At 45.0% G+C, this 26,282-nt stretch overlaps 1 protein-coding gene across 4 annotated transcripts in view; it reads right to left on the reverse strand.

Moving 5' to 3' along the window:
• The window catches only part of NTN1 (netrin 1), a 632,822-nt gene that overhangs the window by 162,149 nt on the left and 444,391 nt on the right, over window positions 1–26,282 (reverse strand). For 3 of the 4 annotated variants that reach the window (XM_069654579.1, XM_069654580.1, XM_069654578.1), the window contains exon 4: window positions 2,272–2,421. The exons of the other annotated variant lie outside the window; for it this stretch is intronic. In XM_069654579.1, the coding sequence (XP_069510680.1) occupies window positions 2,272–2,421 (150 nt within the window). The remainder of the gene's footprint in view (window positions 1–2,271; window positions 2,422–26,282) is intronic. 4 annotated transcript variants of the gene reach the window in all.

The following is a 26,282-nucleotide window of genomic DNA, read 5'->3' on the forward strand; positions in this document are numbered from 1 at the left end:
TTTAGCTATGAGACAGCCCACCGTGTTGGTCCTGGGTGGCCTAGCAGGTGTACAGAAATGGTAGATGGAAGTTTTTTGGTATGAAGTGTCTGTTTGCCATCACCCATTATATTTTTGACACAGATGGAGCTGTTTCTCTAATTCTGGCTGTTTCATGATGACACTAAAGGGGCCTCTCACCCCGTCCCTCCTCATCTACTTCGATACCACTTAATCTACTTCTGGATACATCCAGGTGCTATAGAAAAAAAGAACCAACTTAAAAAGTATTGGACTGCCTCCTTTTCTGCTGCAACCTACGCCTACTGTGTCCTCCGACCTTCTTACCCAGCTGTAAAGTGGTAATCGCTATTTAAGGAACCCGACACATAAAATATAGCTCCGTTCTGCCCGGGTTCTTCTCTTCTTTACACACAAACACACACACACTCGCACACCTGTTACGTGCTCCTCTGCATGGGTGATTCGGGGCCCAGTCACCAAGCGTGGCTCTGTCTCTCAGTTCTCTCACAAGGACCTGCTGTGGGATCTACTTTAAAATAGACGGTCTGCCTCTATGATCACCTGTTTCACAAGGATGCTGGCCCTGCACAAATGGGCATCAGGGTGTCGTTAACCCTCCGTCTATTCTCCACACCCGTCTCCAATGCATCTTTCCCACAGTGCATCCCTTGCACTTTGGGCTGAGCTCTGGTCTGCACATGCTCTGAGCCCTCCCTGGTCACAAAGAGGCTATTCATTTGGCCTGACTGGCAACTCAAACTTTTGTCACTCCTAAAATACCCCATTCCTTGCATCCTATACATTTTTTTAAGGAGCTCCAAGCCACGGCTTAATATAGCTTGCCCTGCTCCATTGTCCTCGGTTTCCTCTACCCTTAACTCCCCCACTGTTAGTACTCTAGTACTTTGAAACTACCTTCACGGAGTGCTACGCATTATATAAGCCACCTAACATAAAAGAGTAGAAATAGACAGCCCTTCTTTTAAATTAACTCTATTATGAATGCTATGATGAGCTACTTTATGCTTTCATAAATGCACCTGTTAAGGTAGCCCAGTGTACTAATGCACACAAGGAAGAGCTGTGTATGCGATCTGCTGGTTTAAATTTAAGATGTTCAAATATACTTCCAAATCCCATCCCCTTCACAACTCCACACTCTCAAAAGCTGTCTCTCCGCCATCACCACCTGCATTGCCACCCACTTCCTTAAGCTGAAACTTTCCAAACAGAATACCACCTCATCTGCGCCCCTACGCTCAAACCCATCTCACCCTGTGGATCAAAGAACTTGCCACGGACAAACCACACATATGCCACACCACACCTATTAAATCCCTTGGCTACACCATCGACCCCACCTTTCCTTCAAACTCCACATAGCTGTTGTTACCAAAACATGCAGCCTACAGCTACACCTCTTACTCAAGACAGGACACATCCTTCTGACTGCCGTCTTCCGAACACAGTCCAAGCACTGGTTTTGTTCAAGCTGCACTACGGGAATGTTTCCTCAATAGACTCCTCAAGCCATAAAAAACGCAGCAGCCAAACTCATCCTCCACCTGCAAAAACACTCACACATCACCCCAGCTCTTGCCCAGCCCCACTGGCCCCCATGCCCCAGAGAATTGCTTTCAAGGGACACTGCATTGCATTTAAAGCCATGCACCTCAAAACCCCATCTTACCTACATGACAAACTAAAACCCATCACCCACACAAACACCAAAAAAGCGAACCAGCATCTTCTACACATTCCACTCGACCAACTAACATGCACCCTAAAACAAGCATTTACCCAGTGGGCACCTAGAGCCTGGAACACCCCACCTCTGCACCTCCGGAAAGGCACTCTCCATCACCACTTCCAGAAACAGCCCAAAAACATACCCCACACATAATCCTGCCCCTCCGCCTCCCTTGCTACCACTTGCCTATCCTAACCTTCCTAGCCTATCCTATCCTGTTTTGTAACTTCTGTTTCACCTCCCACCTTTTCACCTTTTGAACCTTGTAATGCGCTCTGAGACCCTCTGGATAGGGCAGCGTTGAATACAAATTCGAATAAAATAAACGAAATAAGCCGCACGTTTGTTAGCAAGCGCTGTGTGAAAGCATGTCACCATGAGTATTAGTTATACACGTTAGGGTTAAGTCATGCAGCATATAGGATTAGTAAGTGCTGAATGCGTTAGGTGATTAGCGGGTGATGATTTAGGGTTAATTTGCACCATGCAACAAATTTCAAGAAGATTGGTCCACATACTTATGCAGGGGGCAATGGGCGATCGGCTTTGCTGGTAGCCCTTGGCACATCGATTGCAAGTGATGCCAGTCACGCCATCTTTACAGGGGCATTGGCCCGTGGTCTGATTACAGGTTTTGCCAGCCGCACCCACGGGGTGACAATCACATGCTGCGGGGGGAACAGACAACAGAAGGGTAAGAGAAAAAACAGCAACCAGGAATAATCAAGCACAACAAACATCAACCATCTTGAAGGAGACTCTTTGCATAGGACAGAAACCAACGCGGCCTGGACAGGTAGAAGCAGAGACAGGTGTCAGAGTGCGGAAGGAAAGCGCTGTATTTAGAGACTGCGTCACGTTTCTGCATGCCGCTTAGCTGCATGGGTGCCAAGTCCAGGGTAACACAGGCCTCACTGATCGATAACTGGATATGCTTTGTCAATTACATCAACGAAGAGTTGTGTGACCTTGTCGTCACCAAAGGGCTTGTACACAAAGCTTTTCCCAGGAGTTAGTTGGACTTACACCTGGGAAAAGTAGTAGCTTACTCTTGAGTGCGGTGCTCTGAGTTCGCAAACTAACTTACGATTGATTCACGAAACGATGTACGACTTCTCTACTGGCCTAAGTTTACTAGCATGATATGCACAGTTACAGTTACGTACAATAAGCAGGCAAAATACCCCAACAGAAGCAGAAGGGGGCGTTGCCAGGGTATGCTAGGGGTTAATAGTGTGTGAAGTGGGTACATGAATGGGGAAGGCGATCAGACCGAACCAAAGTGTACATGTGTATGCATTCACAAGACTTCAACCTTGTCTTAGACATTTTTGTTTGAGCACAATCAATTTTTATTTAGTTAAAAAGGCAGCAGCACGCTGTACAACTTAAGCTAAAATGGCAGTACACGTACATCTGGGGCAAAACCTGAAACACCTAAATAATTTAAAGTAAATCAAATGCCCCGACTATCACACTAGTTTACACCCAAATATTCTAAGCGTTGGATGTGAGGCGTGGAGGTGAACACACGTGTGTGATGTAACCGAGGATTCACAGTGCAAAGATATTTGGGAGTAAGTGAAAATGAGTGCACAAGCGTTTTTTGTCAAATTTTAATTCTCCTCTTGCACTCTGGAGCAAATTATTCAATATCAATATCAGAACACCAATTAAGCGTTAATACCTGTAACCATGGGCAATAAAGGCTGTTATGTACTCAGAAGCTCGTTTAATGGACCTGACTGAAGTATGGCAATTAATCAAGACGCATAACTGTCTGCATTAACCCTGTGAGAAAGGGCAGTAGGACTATTAGCAAATGCTTGTGCCCCTGATTTATTTTAAGCAAAAAAAACTACAACATGGCTGCCGAGCAAATGAAGCTCAGCAACTGTGCAACTAAGATCCTCTGTTGTCATTTTCTGTCCCGTCGAAATAGAGCTGGGCAATGAGGACGGTCGCTGGAGATGAGGAGGAGGCGACCGGAGGAGAGCAGGTGACTCTGAGTTAAGTGGGGATTGGAGCGACTGGAATCCTGCTACTCTTCAGTATCCAGGGCCACACTGGTGAATATGGCCCAGAAGGTCAGGACCACTATTGGCTCTGAGGATTCTGACATCACACTCTGACTGCCAATTGACAAAATGTAATTTACCACATGTAACTTTAGTTGGCCAACATGTCTTATAGATTGCTATCCTGCTCTCTTCCTTATGCAAATTGAGTTCCAGGCACTGGCAGCAAAGGTAATAAAGAGGCTGGTAAGGAAGCCACCCACAGGACTTTTTTTTAGATCCAAAAGCACCACTATGTAGCCCCCACCCCCCACCGCCAACCCCAGCTCCACAAAGCCATGACATATTACTTACTGGTGCCCCACAACAAGCTCTTTTTCTCCCCATGCACCGAAGCCTGCCATCACCACTGAGTCCTTTTTCCATTTTTCTGGAGCCACTTATCCTTTGACCTAAAACCATCTTTATCCTTTAAACACCTTCCAAACTTTCCTTAAGTATTACCTCTTCCGTACACGGGGTGCTCCAACCTACATCTGTAACCCAACAACTCACACCAATGGACTAGTGCTGGTGGGTGTCATGCTAGAACTAGAAAACTGTTTTCAATTTCTTTTGAGAGACCGGTCCACAATAGAAATATTTCCTTTTGCCATTTCAACTAGTGGGTTTTGTACTACAAACATGTTCTCTTTTCTATTTCTAGAATACACCGGCCCGTACCAGGTAGAATGTACCATCTATAGCTACCTCAGGTTCAGAGGGATTCCCACAGCCTCCTAATTCCACCGTGAGTTCATGGTGGGGTTTGGGAGTTCAATTGACCGGCAAATATTGCCTGGATATCTCAATATTTTCTGGCTACATTTTAGGACCGGTAAATACGGAGTCATAAATTTACCAGCACCTGGCAATGGGCAGTTACTGGGGCATTCCAGCACTGATGGACCCGGTAATTGCCCATTGCCGGGTGGTGGTATTTATTACTCCCCATTCCCATTTGAGTCCAATTGGACTCAAATGGGAATGGGGAGGCTGGATGCACCGGCACAATTTGTAAATGGTGCCGGTGCATCCGTCGAGGTCTGCTCGCGGGTGCCGGAATGCCCGCCAGGTCAGACTTGGCGGGCAGGAAGGCACCCGCAAGCAGAACTCATAGTGTGCCTGTCCAGTAACAACGGTACCGGCAAGCTTACCGGTACCGTTGTTACCACACCGGCAAGCTTGTACTGAGGCCCATTGTGTGTTCCAATGCACTGTATTGTTAGTTTCCATCTCTCTACACCCCCACTGTTGCTGTTGGTTAGGATAATCCTGTTACTATCTTATTCGACTCCACACTCTCCTTCTCTACTCACATCTCTGACGTCTGTAAGAAGTCACACTACCAGCTGGACCTTCTCAGAGGTATTCTTCCTTCCCCCGGAAGCTCACTGTCTCCAGAGCTCTGGTTCTCTCTAGGCTGGAATACTGCAACAGCCTCTTTCTAAATCTGCCTGCCTCTACTGTCCGCCCTCTACACCTCATCCAAAACAAGACTGCAAGACTTGTCCTTGGCCTCAAGTCCAGGGATCATATCTTTCCAGGACTGTAATCTCTCCACTGGCTCCCATTGGCTGCGAGGATTAAGTTCAAAACCCTCTGCATTGTCCACAAGGCCTTCTAGGGCCTGGGGCCTCAATGCACTAAACACTCTCTTCCTAAATATCTTCCTTCTTGATCTCTTCGCTCATCCGCCTCCAACTCCCTCAGGGTCAGTCGCTTCTCCAAGAAACGAGTTGGTGGTAAATCTCTTTCTTCGGCTGGGACCACCCTCTGGAACAGCCTCCCTGCCTCTCTGTAACTTGAGGGGAACCATCTCCGGTTCCGGAAGCACCTCAAGACCTTCCTCTTTGCTTCTGCTTTCTCTGCTCTTCTCCCCTGCTAAACTCCTGGCTGAAACTGAAACTGCACTGGTCACCTGGCTACCCTTTGTTCTCGAGCCCAGGTCCCCTCCCCACCAGTTGCACACCTCCACTGCCCCCTTGGAAGCCCCTGCACTCGGGGGCTGTTTCTGTATCTCTACAGCCCCATGCCAGCACTTGACACCTGATGTCTGCACTTACCCTTGCACTTGCCACCAGCTGGCCGCACTTCTTATTTATTGTTTTTATTTATTTTACTGTTTATCCTATGTACTGCACTGCCCCTCCCCCTTTCCACCTGTTCACTTTTCCCCTTCCCTCCTCCCCTGCACTTGCACAATCTCAATGTCACCTGGCCTAGTAAGATCGTTGGCTCTGTCTTCCCTCTGTTCCCCCTCCCTTGCCTCGTCGCGCCTTGAAACACTTGTGTATAGGCGCGATATAAATGCCATATCATATCATTCATGCCTGTTCTGGAACCTGCATGCAGCATTTCGATTAAAATTGCTCAAGTGAACAAATAAATACAAATTGCAAAGAGACACACAATTGATTAACTCAATACAGAGAAACATAAAAAATGGTAATATTTCAATTCTCATCCGTTTGCAAAGGTAGCGCAAAGGCAATTCTTAGACCCAGTAATGGCTTGGCCTAATCCCATATCATTAAGCCAGAGTTTTTATTTTTCAGCCAAGTGATATTTAACTAGCCCCTGAGTGGAGGAAGGTGGTCGAAAGAAATAGAAACACAAAGTGCCTATGAAAATGTACTACTTCCATTGACTTCATTTGATGGCAAAAAAGGTGCGGAAAAATAACATGCTTTAATTTAAAGTAAAAACGAAATATTGCCTTAATGTGTAAGAAGCAAAAGATATCTGCACCCCAAAACAGGTTTTTCTGCTGCATAAACATTGAAACATTGTTGCAAAAAAAAGTAGCAAAAAGAAAATGTAAATGTGCCTTTCAAAATGGGTAAAAGCGTGCACAGCATTATTAATCTTGTGATTCTGGTGTATACATCCCATCTGTAAAACAATTTGCATGAAAAACATTGCGTTTATTAAAAACGGAAACATTATTTGGATTATCGTAATGGACAGTTTCAATTAAACAATTTGTGGACATCGACATTACAATTGTGACTGCTGGCATTACAAAGTAAAAAAAAATTAGAATAAAAAAAACTGCGTTCTAAGAGACTATTTAAAAAGGAGCTACGAAAGCGAAGGATCGTGCATATTGGAAAGTTATTTTTCATGCGTACTCTTTGTAGATTCAAGGCTAATGTTGTTTCGTAGCGGTCAATGGCATGGGTCACTGAGGAACTCTGAAAAGTTGGAAAGATCATGGGGAAATTCCCCCTGGGTCCGTGCAGGAATTCCCACTACCCTGGAGATGTATTTGTGTTTTCTTGTGGCAATTTTCAGGGAAACAAAAGAAACGATTTCACACAATCCCGCTCATCACTCTGCAAACATGCACACAGTGGTCGAAGTGAGCGGGAGCTGTTAGAAGTGGAATACCGCTACTTTTATTAACTGTTCACAACAGTTCACTACTTTTTACAACCGTTTTCAACATTCCGGCATGGTTCTTGTTGACGTTAAAACATACCTCTTAATTTTACCGCACTACAGTAGTTACAGCTAAACTGAAATCTGTTTCACCGCACATTCACAATGACACCTCAGCCTGGATAAACTCTGTCTGGCATCACCTTAACTATAGGAAGCTGGAGGCGGTTCTGCATTTACTAAGAAATGATCTCTCACAGCACCCCTTCCCCCACTGATTTCTTCAAAACCTGTCAAGTTATCTCAGGTTAAATGCTTGGATGTTACGGTTGATACAGGTCCAGGACATTCCACATCAGGGGGGTACATGGGATTTGCCTCCTCATGCTACTGGACACATGTGCAGTTATAGTAAGAGTCCTAGTGAACATCCAGACTACTGCAATGCACTCCTGTGACATACTCCAGGACCAAAGACAGTTCCTCAATTGGACTCTGACAGACCAGAGGAGATAAACACATTTTAGTCTTGGGATTCAGGCTTTGTAATAAATTGCCGAATTCTGTTCATGACACATTTTTGTAGTGCAGGTGCTTGTTGAAGCAGCCGCTCTCCAGGTAGGTGTTAAGTACAGGTTCCAGGAGAGTTACAATTAGCGAGCAAAGCGGTATGATTTTACAGGGCCATGTGTAAATGTTCCAACTGACTGCCCATCTGAGAGAATGTAGTGAAAAACAATACAGAGGGCCTCCTTCATTTGCCGGTTCTACCCATTTGGCTGTCAGCCTGGGCCATCCACAACCCCTAGAAACATGTGTTGCAACTGGCTGCCTCCCGCCTACCCCACCCCTCCCCGGACTCACAGATCCACTACTTTGTTCTGGCGCGCTTCTACCACTGCATGCGCAACAATATGTTTCTGTGTGAGTGTTTCTTGCTCTTAGAGCTTTCTACTAACCCAGTTGGCCTCTACCTAACATTTTCCTTGTTACAGGGGTTTAAACCATCCACTGTCCTTTGCATTAGAAGAGATAAGTTCCCCCAAATCATCTGAACACCATCGAGCACATTATGAGGGGATTGCACCCCAAAATTCAGGCCAACGCAGGAAGTGCAGAAATGCAATGTCAATTTGAACTTCCAATGATTCCAAGACAAAACTCAGAATACAGTGTATAATAATGGACTGACTCTAGAGACTCTGACAGACCAATGGCCTTGTGCAATCTTTGCCACTTACGCTTGCCAGATGCTGTATCACAAACACCGCCTGACTCTTCTCAGTCATTCTTATTTATATTGACCCTACATAATGCACCAACATGCATTAAACTGACGTAGGGCACCATAGAGCATAAACGTGGAGCCAGAGGGTAAGGCAGGAGGAAAGGAAGTGGAATGGGTACCACGCTATTAACATTCAAGGTACAAGAAGGTTAGCTTCCTGGTTAGCAGCACACATTTACGGACACTCAAGTAGGGTACTTGCACTGATACTTTACCCGATACCACCGCATCGGGTCTCCTGGCCCCGAGGCTTGTCTGAGTATGTGTGTAATTGGGCCAGACCTGGGACGCCCAGACCTGTGTCTGTCATAGGAAACAGTGGGTACAGGAGGACGGGAAATGCAGGAGCAACAGCAGGTGAGATGATCAGAGCAGGAAGATGGGGCGGCTGCTTTGCCTGCTGGTGTTGAGAATTGTTTGGTGAGCTATAGGCCGATCTTTGTATTTTGTTAATCAGTGCTTCCGGGGTTTGGTGGTGGGGGTTGTCTGATGGGCACAAGATGTGCTTGAGCTTTTCTTTGAAGCATGGTAGCCTGATATAAAGAGGGAAATTAAATGACTGCCATATTCCACCATGATCAAGTATCTGGGGCTGTCGATGCTAAGGCCATCTAAAACAGCTATGTCGGGAGTTTTAATGTCTGAGAAGAACTATGAAGGGGCTACTAAGGCACAGTACTGGAGAACTATCTGATGAAAAGATGATGACTTGGAGAAGCAGATCGCAGGTGATTCTTATGTGTAGGCAGACGTTTCTCGGACTGAGTACCTTACACTGAAAAGGAATAAAAACAATGCCATTAGTTATCGTCACAACCTGGAAGAGCTAGGGGAGAATCAAACACAGTGGGCCTCATTACAAGTTTGTCGATCTAGTAACAACGTTGCTGGTAAACTAAAGGCACCGTTGTTACCGGACCGGCAAAATACGAGATCTGCTCGCAAGTGCCTTTTCGCCCGCCAGGTCTGACCTGGTGGGTGGCCCGGCACCCACGAGTACACCATGTTGGATGCACCGCCACCTTTCAGGAATGGTGCCGGTGCATCCGACCTCCCCATTCCAATTGAGCCCCATATGGCTCAAATGGGAATGGGGAGTATCTTAAAACACTCAAGGGGTTGAATTTCTATAGAAAGAACGCCTCATCTGGGGGTGTAGACCTTCCTGTTAAATTCTATTACAGTATCACACAAATCAGGAGCAGGAATGGGGTAATTATTGTGACTCATTCATTTGCAAGCACTACTATTGTGTTCCCTAGTATTACCCTGGCCAGAAGAACACCCTAACCCTGCAGGGTGGTCTCGCCCTAGGTTGCGGTGGTCTAAGAGGGATAGAAAAAAAGGGTGCTAACCCTAACTCTACAATGAGTAGTGGATAAGCTGCTCGGTCTGGGAACCAGTCACAGAGGGGCATAAAAGTGGTTTGCCGAGAGGGGGCAGTTCATGGGGGAATAGTTTCGGAGATTTTATTCACCCTCTTAGGCTGGAATGCTCCCGTACATCTCCATTGCCGGGTGCCGTTAAATAAACGACTCAAGCGTAGTCGTAATGAGGACCTCATTGACCAATGAGGACTCATTGATCAATGAGGACTCTCAGTGACCTGGGGATCAAACCTCCATCATAGAACCTACAAATGGAATCATACAATGCTTCACATCACAGTAAGACTGCATCATAATGCTGAAGGCAAGAGTCAGAAAGGTACTTCTTGAGGATGCATCCCAGCAAAGTATTCACCAGCACCCCGAAAACCATGCGCCGGACACGCACTCAGCCATGCTTTACAGTAGAAATAACAGCTTGATGCTTAGAACACCCACACCAGGGAGACCTGCGGTGCATAGGGTCCCGCTGGTGCCCAAACAGTCATAGGGGCCATGATAGCAAATCTTTGAGGATTGATTGGGCATTGTGGAGACTGGGCCCCAATTTAGTTATTGCTGAGCTCTTCTGGGAATGACGTGCATGTATTCCACCCACTTGTCTAGGTGGCCAGAGGATGAACCCAGATTACTTTGGGAAAATAACTCTGTTCACTGAGCACCCTGCTCTTTGTTAATGTTAATGTTAAAGGACATTTGTACCGCTCACTATCACCACCGGAGTGGTCCCCTGGCACGCTTTGTGCAGAAGTGTCTTCGATTACCAACATGTATGAATTACTAGGGCACATATATATATATATATATATATATATATATATATATATATATATATATATATATATGCGCGCACGTAGGGAGCCTGTGGGAAGGAGTGAAGAATGGCTGCTGTATATTGCACTGAATTACTGGGAAGTGAATGCTTTGTGTGGTTGGATTTCAAAGTATGCTGGAAATGGGAGTGGAGCACGAAAGCTAACAGAGCCAAAGTGGAGAAAACGGATTGCGGCCTAGATGTATTTGCACCAGAACTGACTCACAGACAATGCTCCTTTAGCAGCAGCAAGAGAACGGGTTATTTGGGAGGAAGGTACACTTCAAAATTCTTTACCAACAATCTAAACAACTCAGGAAGGGTTACATGAAAAATCTGTGAAAACCCAAAAGAATTTGCTCCAAAATGAACTCCTAGACAAGATCCCTTTCCCAGCAGCAAGAGAAATGGTTATTTGGAAGGAAGGTACACTTGGAAACTCTATAAAAAAAACAATCTAAAAGCTCAGGAAGGGTTGCATGAAAATATGTGAAAACCCAAAAGAATTGGCTCCAAAGTGAACTCCTAGACAAGATCCCTTTCCCAGCAGCAAGAAAGATTTTGATGTGGTCAACAAGTCATTCCGAAAGCTTTAGACACAGAAACAGAAAGGGGGTCATTACGACCCAGGCGCAAAGGGATACCGGGCACCTGTAAGGACACCGGTGCCGGTAATCCCTTTGCGCCCTATTCCGAGGTCCCTTTGCGGGTCCTTCCCTTAACGCCTGGTTTTAGCAGGCGTTAAGGATGGGACCCGCAAAGGGACTTCAGAGCTAATAACGGTACCGTAACTTACGGTACCGTTATTAGCACCCTCCCCATTCCCATTGAGCCCTATAGGGGCTCAAATGGGAATGTGGATTGACATTTTCAATGGGGATTTACCGGTCCCGCAAGGTCGGACTAGACCGGTAAGTCCCCATTGAATCAGGGCGGACACGGTACCGGTAATGGTGATAGTCATGGCGCTAATAGCGCCATGACTAGCACCAACCTCGGAATGAGGCCCAATGCCTTTAATACCTGTGAACACACAAATGAATGTGTTTCACGATTGACTGCTACAAGACACCTTCCACATCAGATGGAGAGAGATGTTATGTTACATGATGTTTGTAAAATTCTTAAATGGGACAATACCGAATTTTATACATAATATATTATGAGTTTGTGCAGGAAAAAAGTGGTGGCTATTCCAATAGCGCCACTTTTTTGGCAGTAATGTTATTACCACTGAATTATACATTTGCAGGTAAAGTGGCAGGAGCAACTAGCTGGAGGTAAATCTGCCACTTTACCTCCCACAATCGGTGGATATACTGTGTGGTAAATCTGGCGGAAATAAATCCAGCATAAATCCCAATGGAGTTCTATGTGGCGGTCCTTGGGCAGATCTACCTCTGAATTACCAACACAGTGGGCCTCATTACGAGGCTGGCGGTATCCGGCTACCGCTGGTAATGAAATTTTACCGGGCCCATGGAATGGGCAATTACCGGGTCATGCCAACCTTGGCAGACCCAGTGATTGCCCATTCCATGGGCCCAGTAAAAATTGATCCCCATTCCCATTGAGCCCTATAGGGCTCAATGGGAATGGGGAGGGGGCTAACAACGGGCCCAATAATAACGTGCCCGTTGTTAGCTCCCTGGTCCCCTCGCGGGACCCAGAATGGACGTCTGGTTTTACCAGATGTCCTTTCCAGGTCCCGCGAGGGAACCTCGTAATAAGGCGGAGTGGGTTTAACGGCACCGGCACCATTACTGGTGCCGTTAAACCCATTCCGCCCACCTCGTAATGAGGCCCTGTGTGTCAGGTTGGGATTCGGTGTGCAGTTCTTACATTCAGGTAATAGCTACTATGGAAGGTTCTTGACAACTGCTTGCACCTATGCTTTGGTAGTTGAAAAGGCTTGCACCTCTATCATATGCTGTTGAATTAGATTATGGGCCTCATTACACGGATGGCAGTAAGGGTTTACCGGTACTGGTATTTTACCGGTACCGGTAAATCCTTACCGCCTTACTACGAGGTCCCTTTGTGGGTTGGGGAATTTAACGCCTGCTTTTTGCAGGTGTTAAAAACCAACCTGCAAAGGGACCAGGGAGCTAATTATGGTACCGCAATTTGCGGTACCGTAATTAGCGCCTTCACCCATTCCCATAGAGCCCTATGGGGCAAGAATGGGGAAGGGCAATGGTGGAAGGGGGAATTACCACCCCGCCAACCTTGGAATAGGGCGGTAACTCCCCTTTCCACCAAGGCGGTGCCGGTATTTTACCGGCATGAACCATGGCGCTAATAGCGCCATGGTTCACCGGCATCCATGTAATGAGGCCCAATGAAATGCTGCAGAGGCTCACCAATATCAAGCAAAGGGTCTTGCCAAAGTAAACAGTTGCATTTTTAGATCCATCCAATCACCTTAGAAACCAATAAACTGTGTTTATTTTGGATTTTCCCATATTTGTTGCAATGTTTTTAAATCTATTCAAAAGCCTGCATATGGTAGAGGCTGTTAAGAAGCAATTCTTCCGTCTTAAGATTCCTTCTTATCTTCAAATCAATGCTTAGGGTAGTCCCCAACTTGGCAAACTCAATTTCTCATTATTCAGCTCCTCTTTCAAGCCCTACTTGGGCTCTCCGATGCCTTTTCACACTGCTCTACCTCTAGCGTTCGCCCCTTCACCCACCTTGCCTCCCACCATTGGTTCATGTGTGGACCTGTTGTAGAGTGTTCTTACTTAAATAGGTAAATCGACATGGCCTGTTCCAATTTTAAGACTTCACTGTCCCACCTATTTGGCAGGCCCTCCACTCTCAATATCCTTAATATGTATGATGTAAAGTCATTTTGTCACAGTCTTTGAAAGAGTTTGAATTTACTGCTGGGTCCCATGCCGGCTGGACCTAGAGACCCAAGCTACTCCTCACTGATGAGAACGAAATATGTTTGGGATGCTTGTGGTCTTGTGCAGAAGGGATGTGTCCAAGCAGTTCGGTGTGTGCTGCCCCTTTTAAGGTGGGACCATGCCTGATTTTCATATGGTCTTTCCACTTTTTTAATGGCTTTGCAGGTGAAGAACGATGGTCTGGAGGGTTGTACAGAGCGACGCCAAAGGTTAAAATTAATTCTAAACCTTCCAGCCATCACCACTTTTGTTTTGCTCTAGTCACCCTGAGTGGAACGGACATGCCCAGACGTGGGTCCCTAGCCTGCTGGGCCTAGAGATCCAAGCTACTCCTCAGTGATGAGGCCCAGCAAGGCTGAAACATTTTTGGGGATGTTTGTGGTCTTGTGCAGAAGGGATGTGACTAAGCAGTTTGGACTAAGTTGTCCCTTTGGGGGTGGGACCAAGCCTGATTTGCACATGGTATTTCCCCTTTTGAAATTGCTTGGCAGGCAGAGAACGATGGTCTGGAAGGTTGCCCAGAGCAATGCCAGAGGTTAGCCATCACCTCTTTTGTTTTGCTTTACCCACAAAGTATCAGTGACCTGATCCAGATGTCCCTGTACGGGTTGTCCTTGGGTGAACAGGCAAGGCCTTTCAGTGCTTTGACAGAAAAAGAAAAAGGAAGCAAAACCTTTCATATGGTGGTTTGCAGCGCGATTGGTTAGGCCTTGGACACCAGGTTGGGGTAGATAAGGGAGCCCTAGGGTGAGAATAACTGAGCAAAGTAGAGTGGTCAAGAAGCAAGAAGTGCAGGAGAAAAATAAACGACTGAGGAATTTCTCCCCACAGTAAATGCAGAAACAGAAACTAGATGTAAGCTTTAGCATTCCACCACACCCCAGAGTTACCAGTCTTTTGCTTTGAATGCCCAATGCTAAAGTGCATGTCTCTCAGTGAAATGTGTGCGCTCCGAGTATGTCTTCATTCTGGAGTGCAACCTCTTGATAAAGGCTGCAGGGAAGTGGCCGTGTTGTGCGCCTGCTAACACTGAATGTTTTTCTTCCTTCCTTCTGCATGTTAACAGTCTCAGGGGTAGGGACACTGCCTCGCAATCACTGGCCTCTCCAGGAACCTCCGACATCTGCAACTTAAGTGATTTTTTGGCAAAGCCCTGCTTCCGCTGGGAGGACAGTGCACAGTTTTGGGCAGAGTGTGCGCTGTGCAGTTTGCGTGTTTCCTGATTGTTGTGTTGCGTGTCAGAGAGAAAGGAACTCAGCTGTGGCTCACATGTGTAATAAAAAGTGTGCACACCGAGGTTTGTGCAGCAATGGGTCTTCATTGATTTCTCTGTACAAATCTTCCTCGTAAAAGGTAATGAGTGCACACAGGTAAATCCCTGTGCCGCAACGCTCGCGCCCTATGACCTACCCTGCATTGTAAAGGGGAGGAAGGATAGCTCAGGGGCAACACGTTTGTCTTGGAAGCAAGACAACGCAGTGCAACACAGGTTTGAATCCCGATCCCGGACTTAGAAACCACTCACTGGTATTAAGCACGTTATAAATGCACAATAAAATAAAATAAATAAAGTGATGATTCTCCAACTCCAACCTCGAGCATGCACACATCATCACTACATCACCTCCCTTCCTGGCAGTGCTTGGAATTGTCAACATTTGTGCCGCGGGGAAAGAGGGGAAGTGGTCAGAGTGACGCGGGCTGGGCTGATGGGCGGAGCCCCAGTGCAGGTTGAGCAGCGCCCGTTCTCCCCAAGGAGCCAACTCAAATGGGGATGGGGTGAGGGGGCACTTGCTGGAATCATGCAGTCACAATGAGGACAATGAGGGTCACTAAGCCTGGCCTTCGATGGTACTGTTTGAATCCAGTCCACACATTGTAAATGCATCTCTCTGGGCATATATACAATTCAATTGCTGACTAAATCACCACCATTCTGTAACTAAATCACTTATGAGTAAGGGAAGGGGGTCAAATAGCACCAATGCAGTTTGCTGGCGATTTGGCGATTTGTATGCCATCAAAATGCATTTATGGAATTATGACCAGAGAATTCTATATTCAAAATATGTCTGTGATGGCCATACAAGTATGACACCCTTCTTAGCAAGTAATGTAAACAGTGGGCTCTACTCATTTTCTTCATCTAAACTCTAAACCAAACAGTAATACGTCTGTAAACTGCAAGCCATATACACTCATTTGCACAGTGTCGGTTTACAGATGTGAGGCTTGGGCTTTTCGGTTTGAGGGGAGGTCATCTGATTTCTCTAAATGCTGCAGAGGGCTTATACATCAATCACTCGCTCCTTCTCGTTTGCTGCGAGTCTCCTGGGGCTGCTTATGGGTGCCAGAAGGAGTTCTGGTGGTGCCCCCTCAAACAGCATGCAAGGATTCGGTGCTACAGCAGGCTACATTTTTCCAGGGCACAGCTCTGTCTTCTTCAGGCCTAAATTCCCCATCACTTCCTGGGGAGGAAGGTGCCCCAGTGATGACTGCTGGTTTCCATCAAATGTATAGTCTCTTTTCCTGCTTAGAATCCATTTGCTTTTTTCTGAGCTCCTGCGCTCTGCTTCTTTTGCTGTGAGTCTATCTCTTCAGTGGCCTCCCCGGTGGCCGGTTCAGAAATTCCCGGGCTTTTGTGTTTTGGCTTTCATTGTGCTATGCGCTGGCTGATCTGCGTGTTGAGGTCCCTAAATGCTGTTTTGTCTAGTGTAGGCTGCTCTGTCTTGATGGTTTCATGGTCCGAGTTCCTGTCCTTGAGGGTTACTCTTTCCACCTTCAATTTCTTCCTCCCTCTGTAGTTATGGTAATGCCAAGGATGCCCTGTGTCTGTGTACAGGCACTGTCTTGGGTTTGTGTTTCTTTGTACTAGTGGGCAAGTCTATCTTTATTCAGTTGCCTATTAGAAATGGGCTTACATTGCCGTCTTCGTATTGTCATATCCTTATTTGCTCTTCGTGTGGTGTCCCCAAACTTTTGCTAATCGTCTCGGGAGGATAGCTCAGGGGCAACGTGCTCACCTTCGAAGCAAGACGACACGGAGCACCACAGGTTCGACCCATGGGTCCACACTTAGAAACCTCTGGGTATTAAGCGCGTTATAAATAACCAATCATATGATATCACCAATGTCCGATTGTGTGGGCAACTCGAGGTGTGGCTTCTCAAGAATCCATGTAAGTGTTACCATTGCCCTAGCTGTTCTCCCTGTCATTAGGAATGGAGACACGCCAGTGACTTTGCTGGATGGGCTGCAATGAGCTGTGATTGCATTTAGAACTGCTTTTCGCAGTTGAAGGGACACCTTGCACAATGGCTGTACTCCATGGGAATTAACCCTTTCTGCTGCCAACCTTTTGGTTACAAAGTCAATTACCAACTTTAGTATGTTGTCTTCTTCCAGTTGGTTGGCCACTAATCAAGGTTGTACACTCCTTATCTTTGTTCGGTTAAATCATGAATGCTTGCAACTACACTCTCTAATTCAAGAATGGTTTTGCTGTCATAGTTCTCTAGTGGAGCTCTTGAAGGACAATCTGTGATATATTCGATATATTCGATATATTCGATTTCTTGCACTTTCGAGGCAGTGCGATTTTCTGAGCCGCAATGATCCTTCATATTGATAAGCCTGTTTGAGGAATTCCACCATCTGCATGGTGGGCTTCTGTTCGCCTGGGCTTTGTATTGTATTGTACTGTATTTGAACTTAATAAAGCGCGGACAAGACCAGAAAAGGCATCAAGGCGCTGAGCAAGGAAGAGGCAAGGGACGTTAAAAGAGAACTAAAGTAGAAACGTTTTCAAATGTTTACGAAAGGAAGGATGTTACCAATTTCAACCGGGAGGGCACTCCATAGGGTAAGACCAAGCACAGCGAAAGAACGGCCACCAACCAGAGTGCGAAGGACTCGGGGGGGATACGCAGCAGAGAGGATTGGATAAACAGATAGTTCTACTGGCGTTGAGCAAGCAATAGCCAAGGGACGTTAAAAGAGAACTAAAGTAGAAACTTTTTCAAATGTTTACGGAAGGAAAGAAAACGGGGGAAGTTACGAATTTCATCCGGGAGGGCATTCCATAGGGTAGGACCAAGCACAGAGAAAGAACAGCCACCAACCCAGGAGCGAAGGACTCGGGGGATGCACAGCAGAGACAGATTGGACAAACTGAGAGTTCTACTGGGGTTGTATGACATCAGTTTAGATTGGAGGAACTCTGCCCCACAATTGTGGATAGCTCGATGCATGAGGCAGAGAACGTTCAACTGAATCCGAATTTTAACACAGAGCCAATCAAGTTGATGAAGAAGCTCCCGAGAGGGTCCCATTCTGGAAGAACTCATAGCAAGGCGGGCAGCCGAGTTCTGAAGTATCTGCAAAGGTTGAAGAAATTCAGGCTGACCAAGATAGATTCCATTGCAATAATCAATGGAACCCATGATGCAGGCCATGACCGTTTTTGATCTGGAATGAGCTGGAAGGAAAGGAAGAACTTTTTTTAGGACCTTAAGTTTAGCAAAACCAGCTTGGCAGGTTGCCGAAACTTGGGCTGACCTGGATCCGAAGGCCATGATTTTTATGCCCAAGCTCTTGACCACGGAAGCGGGTTTAGGACAGGGACCAAGGCAAGCGGGCCTGGGCTCACAGCACAGACCTACCCTATTTCACCCATACTCATCCTCCGCTGGGCTCTTGTTTATTAGTCCCTAGCAAGTACTTGGTGCTTTCCTCTTTGGGGAAATGTGATAGGCCTGCAGTCAAGGTGAAGGGCATGTAGTAGCCAGAGAGAGCACTGCACCCTGCCCATACCCTGTCCTGTGGGGTGCAAGGTTTTAAGGATGGATGTGTAGCAATGGTTATGACTGAACACATTACTTTTAGCATGAATCACAGAAGGAAATATCATCAGAACAAGCCCAGTCCACCAACGACAGAGGCTTTAAAATAACCATTAGGCTATTAATAACATCAAGAGATGAGACATTGCAAATTGTCCACCTGGCATGCTTGGTGCCATGGTGCAGCATAGAGTTAGAGGGGAAGGTGGCAAATGAGCAACATGGGCAGGGTCAGTGTATGGCAAGCACGGAGGTGCCATTTAGGTCTCTGGGTTAACCTTCGGGTATGTGCTGAGCTTTAGTTAGGCACTTCTCTGGAAGTTAATTGTCCAGGGGAAATATTGAGTCTGACATGATGGCACACCACCAAAGTTGGAAGGGCAAGGGGGCCTTATATTATGTTACGGGTGAAGTCACCCAGTCTGATTTACAAATTGGGTAGTTATGTACAAAGTTGAAAATGTGAGATGTGCTGACGCATGACAATAACTGCTTCCTGATGAAAAATACAGGTGCTGTTCATTAAAAGCTCAACAGCCTGCTGTGAAGCACCTGTGCTATGGCTTTAAATATGTTTGAGTCCTCACAAGAGGTGTAAGAACCACCCATTGTAGTAGAGCAGCCCTGCTGAGACATATCAATACTTGTTATCAATATTTTATAGTAACCTTGCTAAGAGGTGCTACACAATCCCTGAAAAGTATAGCAGCTCTGCTGAGAAGTTGCAGCATTGTCCGTTACAAGTATAGAAGCGCTTTAGGCACTAAAGCAGACACGCAGAATAATGCAGACACGCTCCATTAAAAATTTAGCAGACACGCTGAAGTGTGCTGTCATATAAAACCAATAGCAGGCCTAGTGCCAGTACCAACATCATGGGGAGTTCATGGGTCCCTGTAGGACATATCACATATTAATGCCTTGAGCAGTCTGTAAATATAGCCCCTTATCATCGCTGTGTCCCCAGACCACCCCTTCTGCTATACGTGAGTTCTCAAAGTAGACTTTAATCGCCCATTGTGGAAGTCTCGGTCTGACTTGGGGTGCAAGGGACCCGCAGCCGGCTCTACCGTGATTGTTCAAGTATTTTACGCGCTCCCAACACTTTAGTAGGCATTGACTTAATTAGCGCCTAGATGCCCACGTGCTTGTATAAATGCATAAATAAATAAATAAATAGCTAGCTAGCTAGCATGTGGGGGTAAGGGGTTTAGGGCCAACCCCCGCCCATGCGCAATCAGTACATACACATATGCGGTGACACATCCAGGCGAGGGCTATCTTTACATTTGCACCTCAGTTTGTAAACAATAAATAGCGGTGCTCGTGGTAATCCCGGACATTTCTATTTTGGGCAGAGACATGCTGGAAGAAGGTTCCTGAAGACCCGTGGCGAGCACCTTTACTCAGGGGAAATTATTCATGCCTTTGTGAAGCCGGTGCCCTAGCAGCACACACCCTACTCAAACTCTGCACGCGCACTGTTCTAAAGTAGTGACTCTGTGGGCCTGGCGTGCGCTGCGCGCGGGTATATTCGATTTTGAGAACAGTGCACCTGCAGCAGGAGTTTTTCCCCTTTGTGGTCTGCGCACATGCACGCGCAGATAACTTTTTTTGTGTGACTTTACATGTCAGCTTTTCACTGCTAGATCAACTGCAACGTCGTGCCGTGAATCTAGCTTAGCTGGAAAAAGGCCTGCATTTTGCGGCCGATATCGTTGCCTTGTTTGCAAAAATATCCAAAATGAGTGCACGTACAGCTGCTTAGATGTGTAATACGCAAACACGTCTTACGCACAGCGCGGAAATTACGCAATGCACGTGCATACAGAGTTGGAAGCTCGGACAGAGGTTATCGGTACTTGTCTCTCTCCGAGGTGCTGAAAGGCAACACCAACACGCTCCCCGACGTTGCGCTCCACGCCCTTTCCATGATTCACGGCCATGAAAGTGCAAATCCTTGTACACTTGCAGCCCGTGCAGCCCTTTTGAGATCCCTGCCATGACTGAAGCAGTTTGGGCAGCCGAGCAAGCTCGTTGCCGGAAGCCAGTGCTCTGCCAATAACGTGGGAGCCGAAGGCTTGGAACTCATGCTAAATGAACTAAACAACAAGCAAAAGCATCAGATAAGGATCAACACCCTCTAAAACACACCAAGCACAATAGAAATTAAACAAAAAACAGCAAACATTAATCATAGGCACAATTGGAAAATGGCACCCCAAAAACACACTGAGGAGCATACAGACAGAATTATTGATGACAGTAAAATTAAAAAGTCGGAGGAATAAAACATGCAATAACAGTGAATATGCACTTCCAGACACATTGCACTGGATAAAATCCAGATGTTAGGACAAAGTGCTGCAACGCACTCTGAGGAGGAAATTCTGTTTATTGATTTTGAGGATGGACCGGTAGAGACTCTGGATGAAGTAGATTAACGTAATTCTCCAGGATCTGCACGGCCTGTTTCGGCAAATACTTGCGAACCATGTTGCATACATTATTATTTTGGAATATAGCATGTCTGAACTCTAGATGATGTAGATTGGCAGACATTTGTTGGAGGTTTTCATGTAAACTCTTTTCAGGAAACATCGGCCTGCTTACATGTATATACATTAGGATATTCTACTTTCGTCAAACCTGCAAAAAAGCCAACCAAAGACAGACATGTTGGCAGACTACTTATATAGAGTCAAAAAGGCTACAATGTTTTTTTGAAAGACCAAGACGTTGAAGATTCAAATGTGCAACAGCTAATGAATATTACTGGCCACGCTAAACTGCATCTAGTTGATATTCACACCACGAATATTGAGTCAACAGGGGAATTTGCTGTAATTACAACTTGAATGTATCTATATAAAACGTCATTTTCAACGAACGTCCTGTATATTGTCTGAGATCAGACTTATTGTTGGTGATTTTACATTTTCTTAAAGTAAGCGTTAAGCACATTGGGCCTTACTACGACTCTGGCGGCAGCCGTGCCTGTAATACAGGTACGGCTGCTGCCGGAGTCGTCATTTTTCCAGTTCCCTGGAATGGGCAATAACCGGGGTATTATAACCCCGGTGGATCCAGTAATTGCCCATTCCAGGGCACCAAAAAATATTCATGCCCATTCCCATTTGAGCCCAATAGGCGAATGGGGAAGGCGAATGCACTGGCACCATTCGCGAATGGTGCCGGTGCATCGGACGTGCTCTGCTCGTGGGTGCCTTCGCAGCCGCCAGGTCAGACCTGGCGGCTGCGAAGGCACCCACGAACAGAACTCGTAGTTTGCCTGTCCGGGAACTACAGTACCGGCATGCTTACCGGTACCGTAGTTCCCGGACCAGTAAACTTGTAATGAGGCCCATTGACTTCAGAAAGATTCCATTTGTTATCTTGGGTATCCCGGCGTCTATTTTGCAACCAAAGAAACGAGCCACAGGTTAAGCTAAAATTGTAATTACTTTTTAAAATCAGCAAGTATTATGTTTTTTAAATGGTAGGACGTCTTTAGATACCCCAGCTAAATTTACTTAATGAATGCTATAGAAAACTCTGAATAGTATGAACTCTTTTCAAGTTATAGTTTCAGAAGGAGATTCTGGACTAGAAGTTCATTTTCAGTATGATTCCTCTAACGATCCATTGCCAGTTGTACTAACAAGTCGGGAAGTTGAGTCTGTTTTACCATAACAAAAACTATTGAAGGCCACAAGACCAGATGGAATTTCTATACAATTTTTAGGTGTACATTGGAAATATTCTATGTAATTCTTGGACCAGGAAAGTTCCCCAGCTCCTGGACAAAAGTTATTATTGTCCCATTATTCAAAAAAGGAGATGCAGGGTTCTTTCAAATTACCACCCTCTTTCGCTTCTGGGCTGCCTTGGAAAGTCTTTGGGAAAATATTGCTCATGGAGCAAGAAATGGTAATAGAGGAGAAACAGCTAGTTTCTAGTGTTCAGGTTAGTTTTAGAAAAGGATAAGGTCAACTAGATTCCTAAACAGTCTCCCATTGTGTAGCCATTGTAGGTTAAAGAGCAGCTTGTAACTGTACTAATCATTGTAGTTTCTGGCAAAGATGAGGGGATATTGGAATATCTGTGGATGTGGTGATGGCTATATGTTAGCTCTACTCTAATAGTTCAGCAAGAGTAGTTTTGGTAAGGAAGAAGAATTGACCGATGACATTCCCCAGAAATGCTTCTTAGCCCTGCCCTTTCTATTTCTTTTATTGATAGGGTTGTGGCTCAAGTAGGGCCATTCCAGGAGGACGTGCCTACGATAGTGAGCGCTGGCTGAGTTTTCCCCATGCTTAGAGCACTATAATCATACTCCATACAGAAATTTCTTTGAAAAAACGTTTAGCAACATTGGACCTTTTTTTGTATTACTAATCATCTTGAAATTAATACTGGAAAAATGTAGATCATGAAAACTGGAAATCATGGACCATTTGAGACTATATTTTATATGGGCAGTACATCACTTGAAGTGGTCAGGTCTTATACCTATATAGGGATAAGGTTTTCCAGAAACAGCTCCTTGTGTAATTATGTCAACCATGATAATAGCGTGCTAAGCAGAGAGTCAAAGGCATGACTTTTCTTCAATAAGGTGGTTGGTAGTCAAATTGTGTCAGCTGCTCTGTAAGCTTATACAGGCTTGGTTGGAAATTAAAATATATTTTCAAGGGCATGGTAGGAGCTCCAATATCCACTTCAGATGTACAATATTGCTTAGAGTTTGGCGTAAGAAGGGTTGATGCACAATTACGCATTTTATGTTGGCTTTCAGTATGGAGAGGACCTGGGCCAGATTCCCATTGTATTTTATCTTCTCAGGTCAATGGAATGTTGAAGATACATTCTTTACCAGGGTTCCATTATGTTAGATCTATGCTTTTGTGGCTGTGATTGTCGCGTCTGGGGTTTCTTACACGGCATATTGTGCCTAGAGATAAAGGTTTTCTCATTTCTCATTTCTCATTTCATCTTGGTAATCTTTTAGTATTTCGAACATTTTCTGATAATTATTTTCCTTAGTTATTTCCAATGCCTTTGCGTCCGTTATTTCCTTTTTTATAACTTCAATTTATTCTGTGCTCCTCTTGTGCTCTCGACTTGCCTTATCGTGTGCCAAGTAAGACAAAGAACATAACATAGCAAGATTTTGACTAACGGCAACTGCCGTACCTTCGAAATGACGTACAAGGTATTGCACAATACCTAGTTGAGCCCATAACATGGCGGACATAGTAAACACTAAAGTAGGACTACCGTAAGTTACTATGGAAACACACGGCAAACATTTTCATAAAACAGTGAAGCCGCTCGTTCGCAATCACACACACTGACGAGCCGGAGCATCATGAACATACTTAAGGCAAGATACAAGCTTGTGTGGCACTCGGAGCCGCATATTATTGTAAAACCATTTAGCGTAAAACCATTACGCATGATTATAAACAGAGCAACTTTGAGATTGTAATCAGTATGGACAATGCTAACCAGCCAGGCAGCAGACTAACCATATATAAATATGCCCTCATGGAGACACTTTTCCAGTGACACATTTATTATGAAACATAGGGCATCGTGAAAACGCACAGCACCATTAGCAGTGCGATTTAACAAGGTGGCAGACCCACCATTTATGAATCTGTACTACCACAGAGATGCCCCATCAACACATATGTCACTAAATATACCACATTTTGGAAACATGCAGAATTATAACTAACAAGTGAAACTGCACTAGTTAAACATGCAGTTAATCTGACAAGCAAGAAAACTAAAAGGTACTTATCATATCATTTTGCTTTAATTAACAGGAGGGATTTAACCCATAAATGAACTCACGTACGGATTTGGGTAAGAGTGCGTGGTTTCACTCAAGATTTTTTGGCAATAGACGTTTTGCAATGTATTTACTGAAATATAAATAATTCAGTACTTTCATGAAGGTCCGTGTTTTTTATGGCCTTACACTCACTTTCATTGTGTTTTGGTCTCTTCCCAACAACTCTGTGCAACTGATGACATGGTATGTGTTTTTCTTTTTTCAAATTTGTTTTCTAAATTAGTTTTCTTTAAATGTTTTTTTAAAAAATGTATTCAACCATTTCTGTCCTGCACACACTCCCTATGTTTTCTCTTCATTTGGGCCAACTGTGACTTCAACTATAACATATATTGGTACAATCACTGTGGTTTCTCAATGGTTTTTTCGTGTCTTTTCTATGGTTGGGCCAATCATGCCCTGGACGTTGGATGTATAATGTGATGACTAATATGATTTGATACTACTATATACACTGTACTCTCAATTTGTTGTGGTCATATGGGAAAAATCCCATACTCGTGTTACTGTCATTGAGGAATCATATGGGCAATGCGATACTAATGGTTTCAATTCTGCATTGGGTAGACATCCGACTATGATTAAAAATGACTACAATTGGAAGCTTGAATTAACAGCCCTGATTTGATAAAGGCGCCAAGAAGCTGAAACACGTGTCATCCAAAAGGGCAACGTTTTGAAAATTGATCAATAAATAACTTTATTGAGTCAAACATACACTGTGTGGCGCATTTGACTATATGTAATATACAATTTCTATTTTTGCATAACGGAGTAGAGGAATTGGTTTCTCCGTTTTATTTCCGTATCCATGCGACACTTCTTGTAAAACAACAAATTAATTCATGGCGCTGAGGCCCACATGCTGGTCTCCCACGAAAAATTCCTCATACCCTTACAAGTGGTGTATGACATGCATAAAAGTCTGTACACGAAGTATGACTTGGCAAAGTTTGAAAATAATGTATGCTATGATCTGAATATTTTTTTGAAATTTATAATGTTTATGATATTAGCATTTATTATATTTTAAATATTTTAAATCTGTGAAATGTTTTGTAGAATATTGTTGTGTGATTGGTAAAGTCTATGGTGTGTCAATACAATTATGTACACACCCAGAGGCAACCTGACCACAAAAACAGATGGACCATCACAGAAAGACAGAGCTAAGCAGCAAACACTACCACTGCAATGTATTCTATTTTGACAAATGACGAACAGAACCCAGAGACTTTGAGAAGCATTGGGAAAGCCTCACAGCGAACAATGCCTTGTTTTGAAAGATCTGAAACTATCGGACAAAGCAATGCCCCAATCTGCACAGAACCACAACCACTTACACATCAAAGAGAAGGGAACCAAAACAAGCAGTCACCCTCCAAAAACCTCAAGACAAAACATGCATGTCTCTATAGAACTGAACAGCTGACAAGCGTCTTACCGTGTCAGAATCAGAGAAACACACTTAAAAACGTAGAGTGTGAGAGATTATCAGGGAGTAAGAGTACAAGACATACCGAAGGTGGAGTTGGAAGGGGAGACAGGTGGCATAGAAAAGTGACAGGCGAAGGGAGCTGGAGGGCAGGTATAGGAGCTTAGGGAATTAGGCAGTGGGAAATGGGCATCACCACAGCAAATCATGCACTACTCAGATATGCCCAATGTAATACCTGTATAGGTCACCTGACACAAAGGAGGCATGAGCTTATGGCAAGGGCAAGAGGAATCCCACCGATGCGCAGACAGCCCGCATGAACAGTTGAGTACTGGGTGTGTGCACTGCGCACCGTGCCTACAAGGGTCGAAGGCTGGGGCCATTGTAATTTAGAATGAATGAAAGATCGAAAAAGTTCTCACACTAAATTACAGAAAGTAAATAAACTCGCCTGACCTTGTCCACCCCACCCTTAAAAACAACGCATTCAAGAAGGACCTTTTAAACTGACCCTGCTACCACAGGAACTCACCCCCTACCATG

Source organism: Ambystoma mexicanum, chromosome 3q (assembly GCF_040938575.1).
Source record: "Ambystoma mexicanum isolate Mex_15411 chromosome 3q, UKY_AmexF1_1, whole genome shotgun sequence".
Taxonomy (NCBI): Eukaryota; Metazoa; Chordata; class Amphibia; order Caudata; family Ambystomatidae; genus Ambystoma; species Ambystoma mexicanum.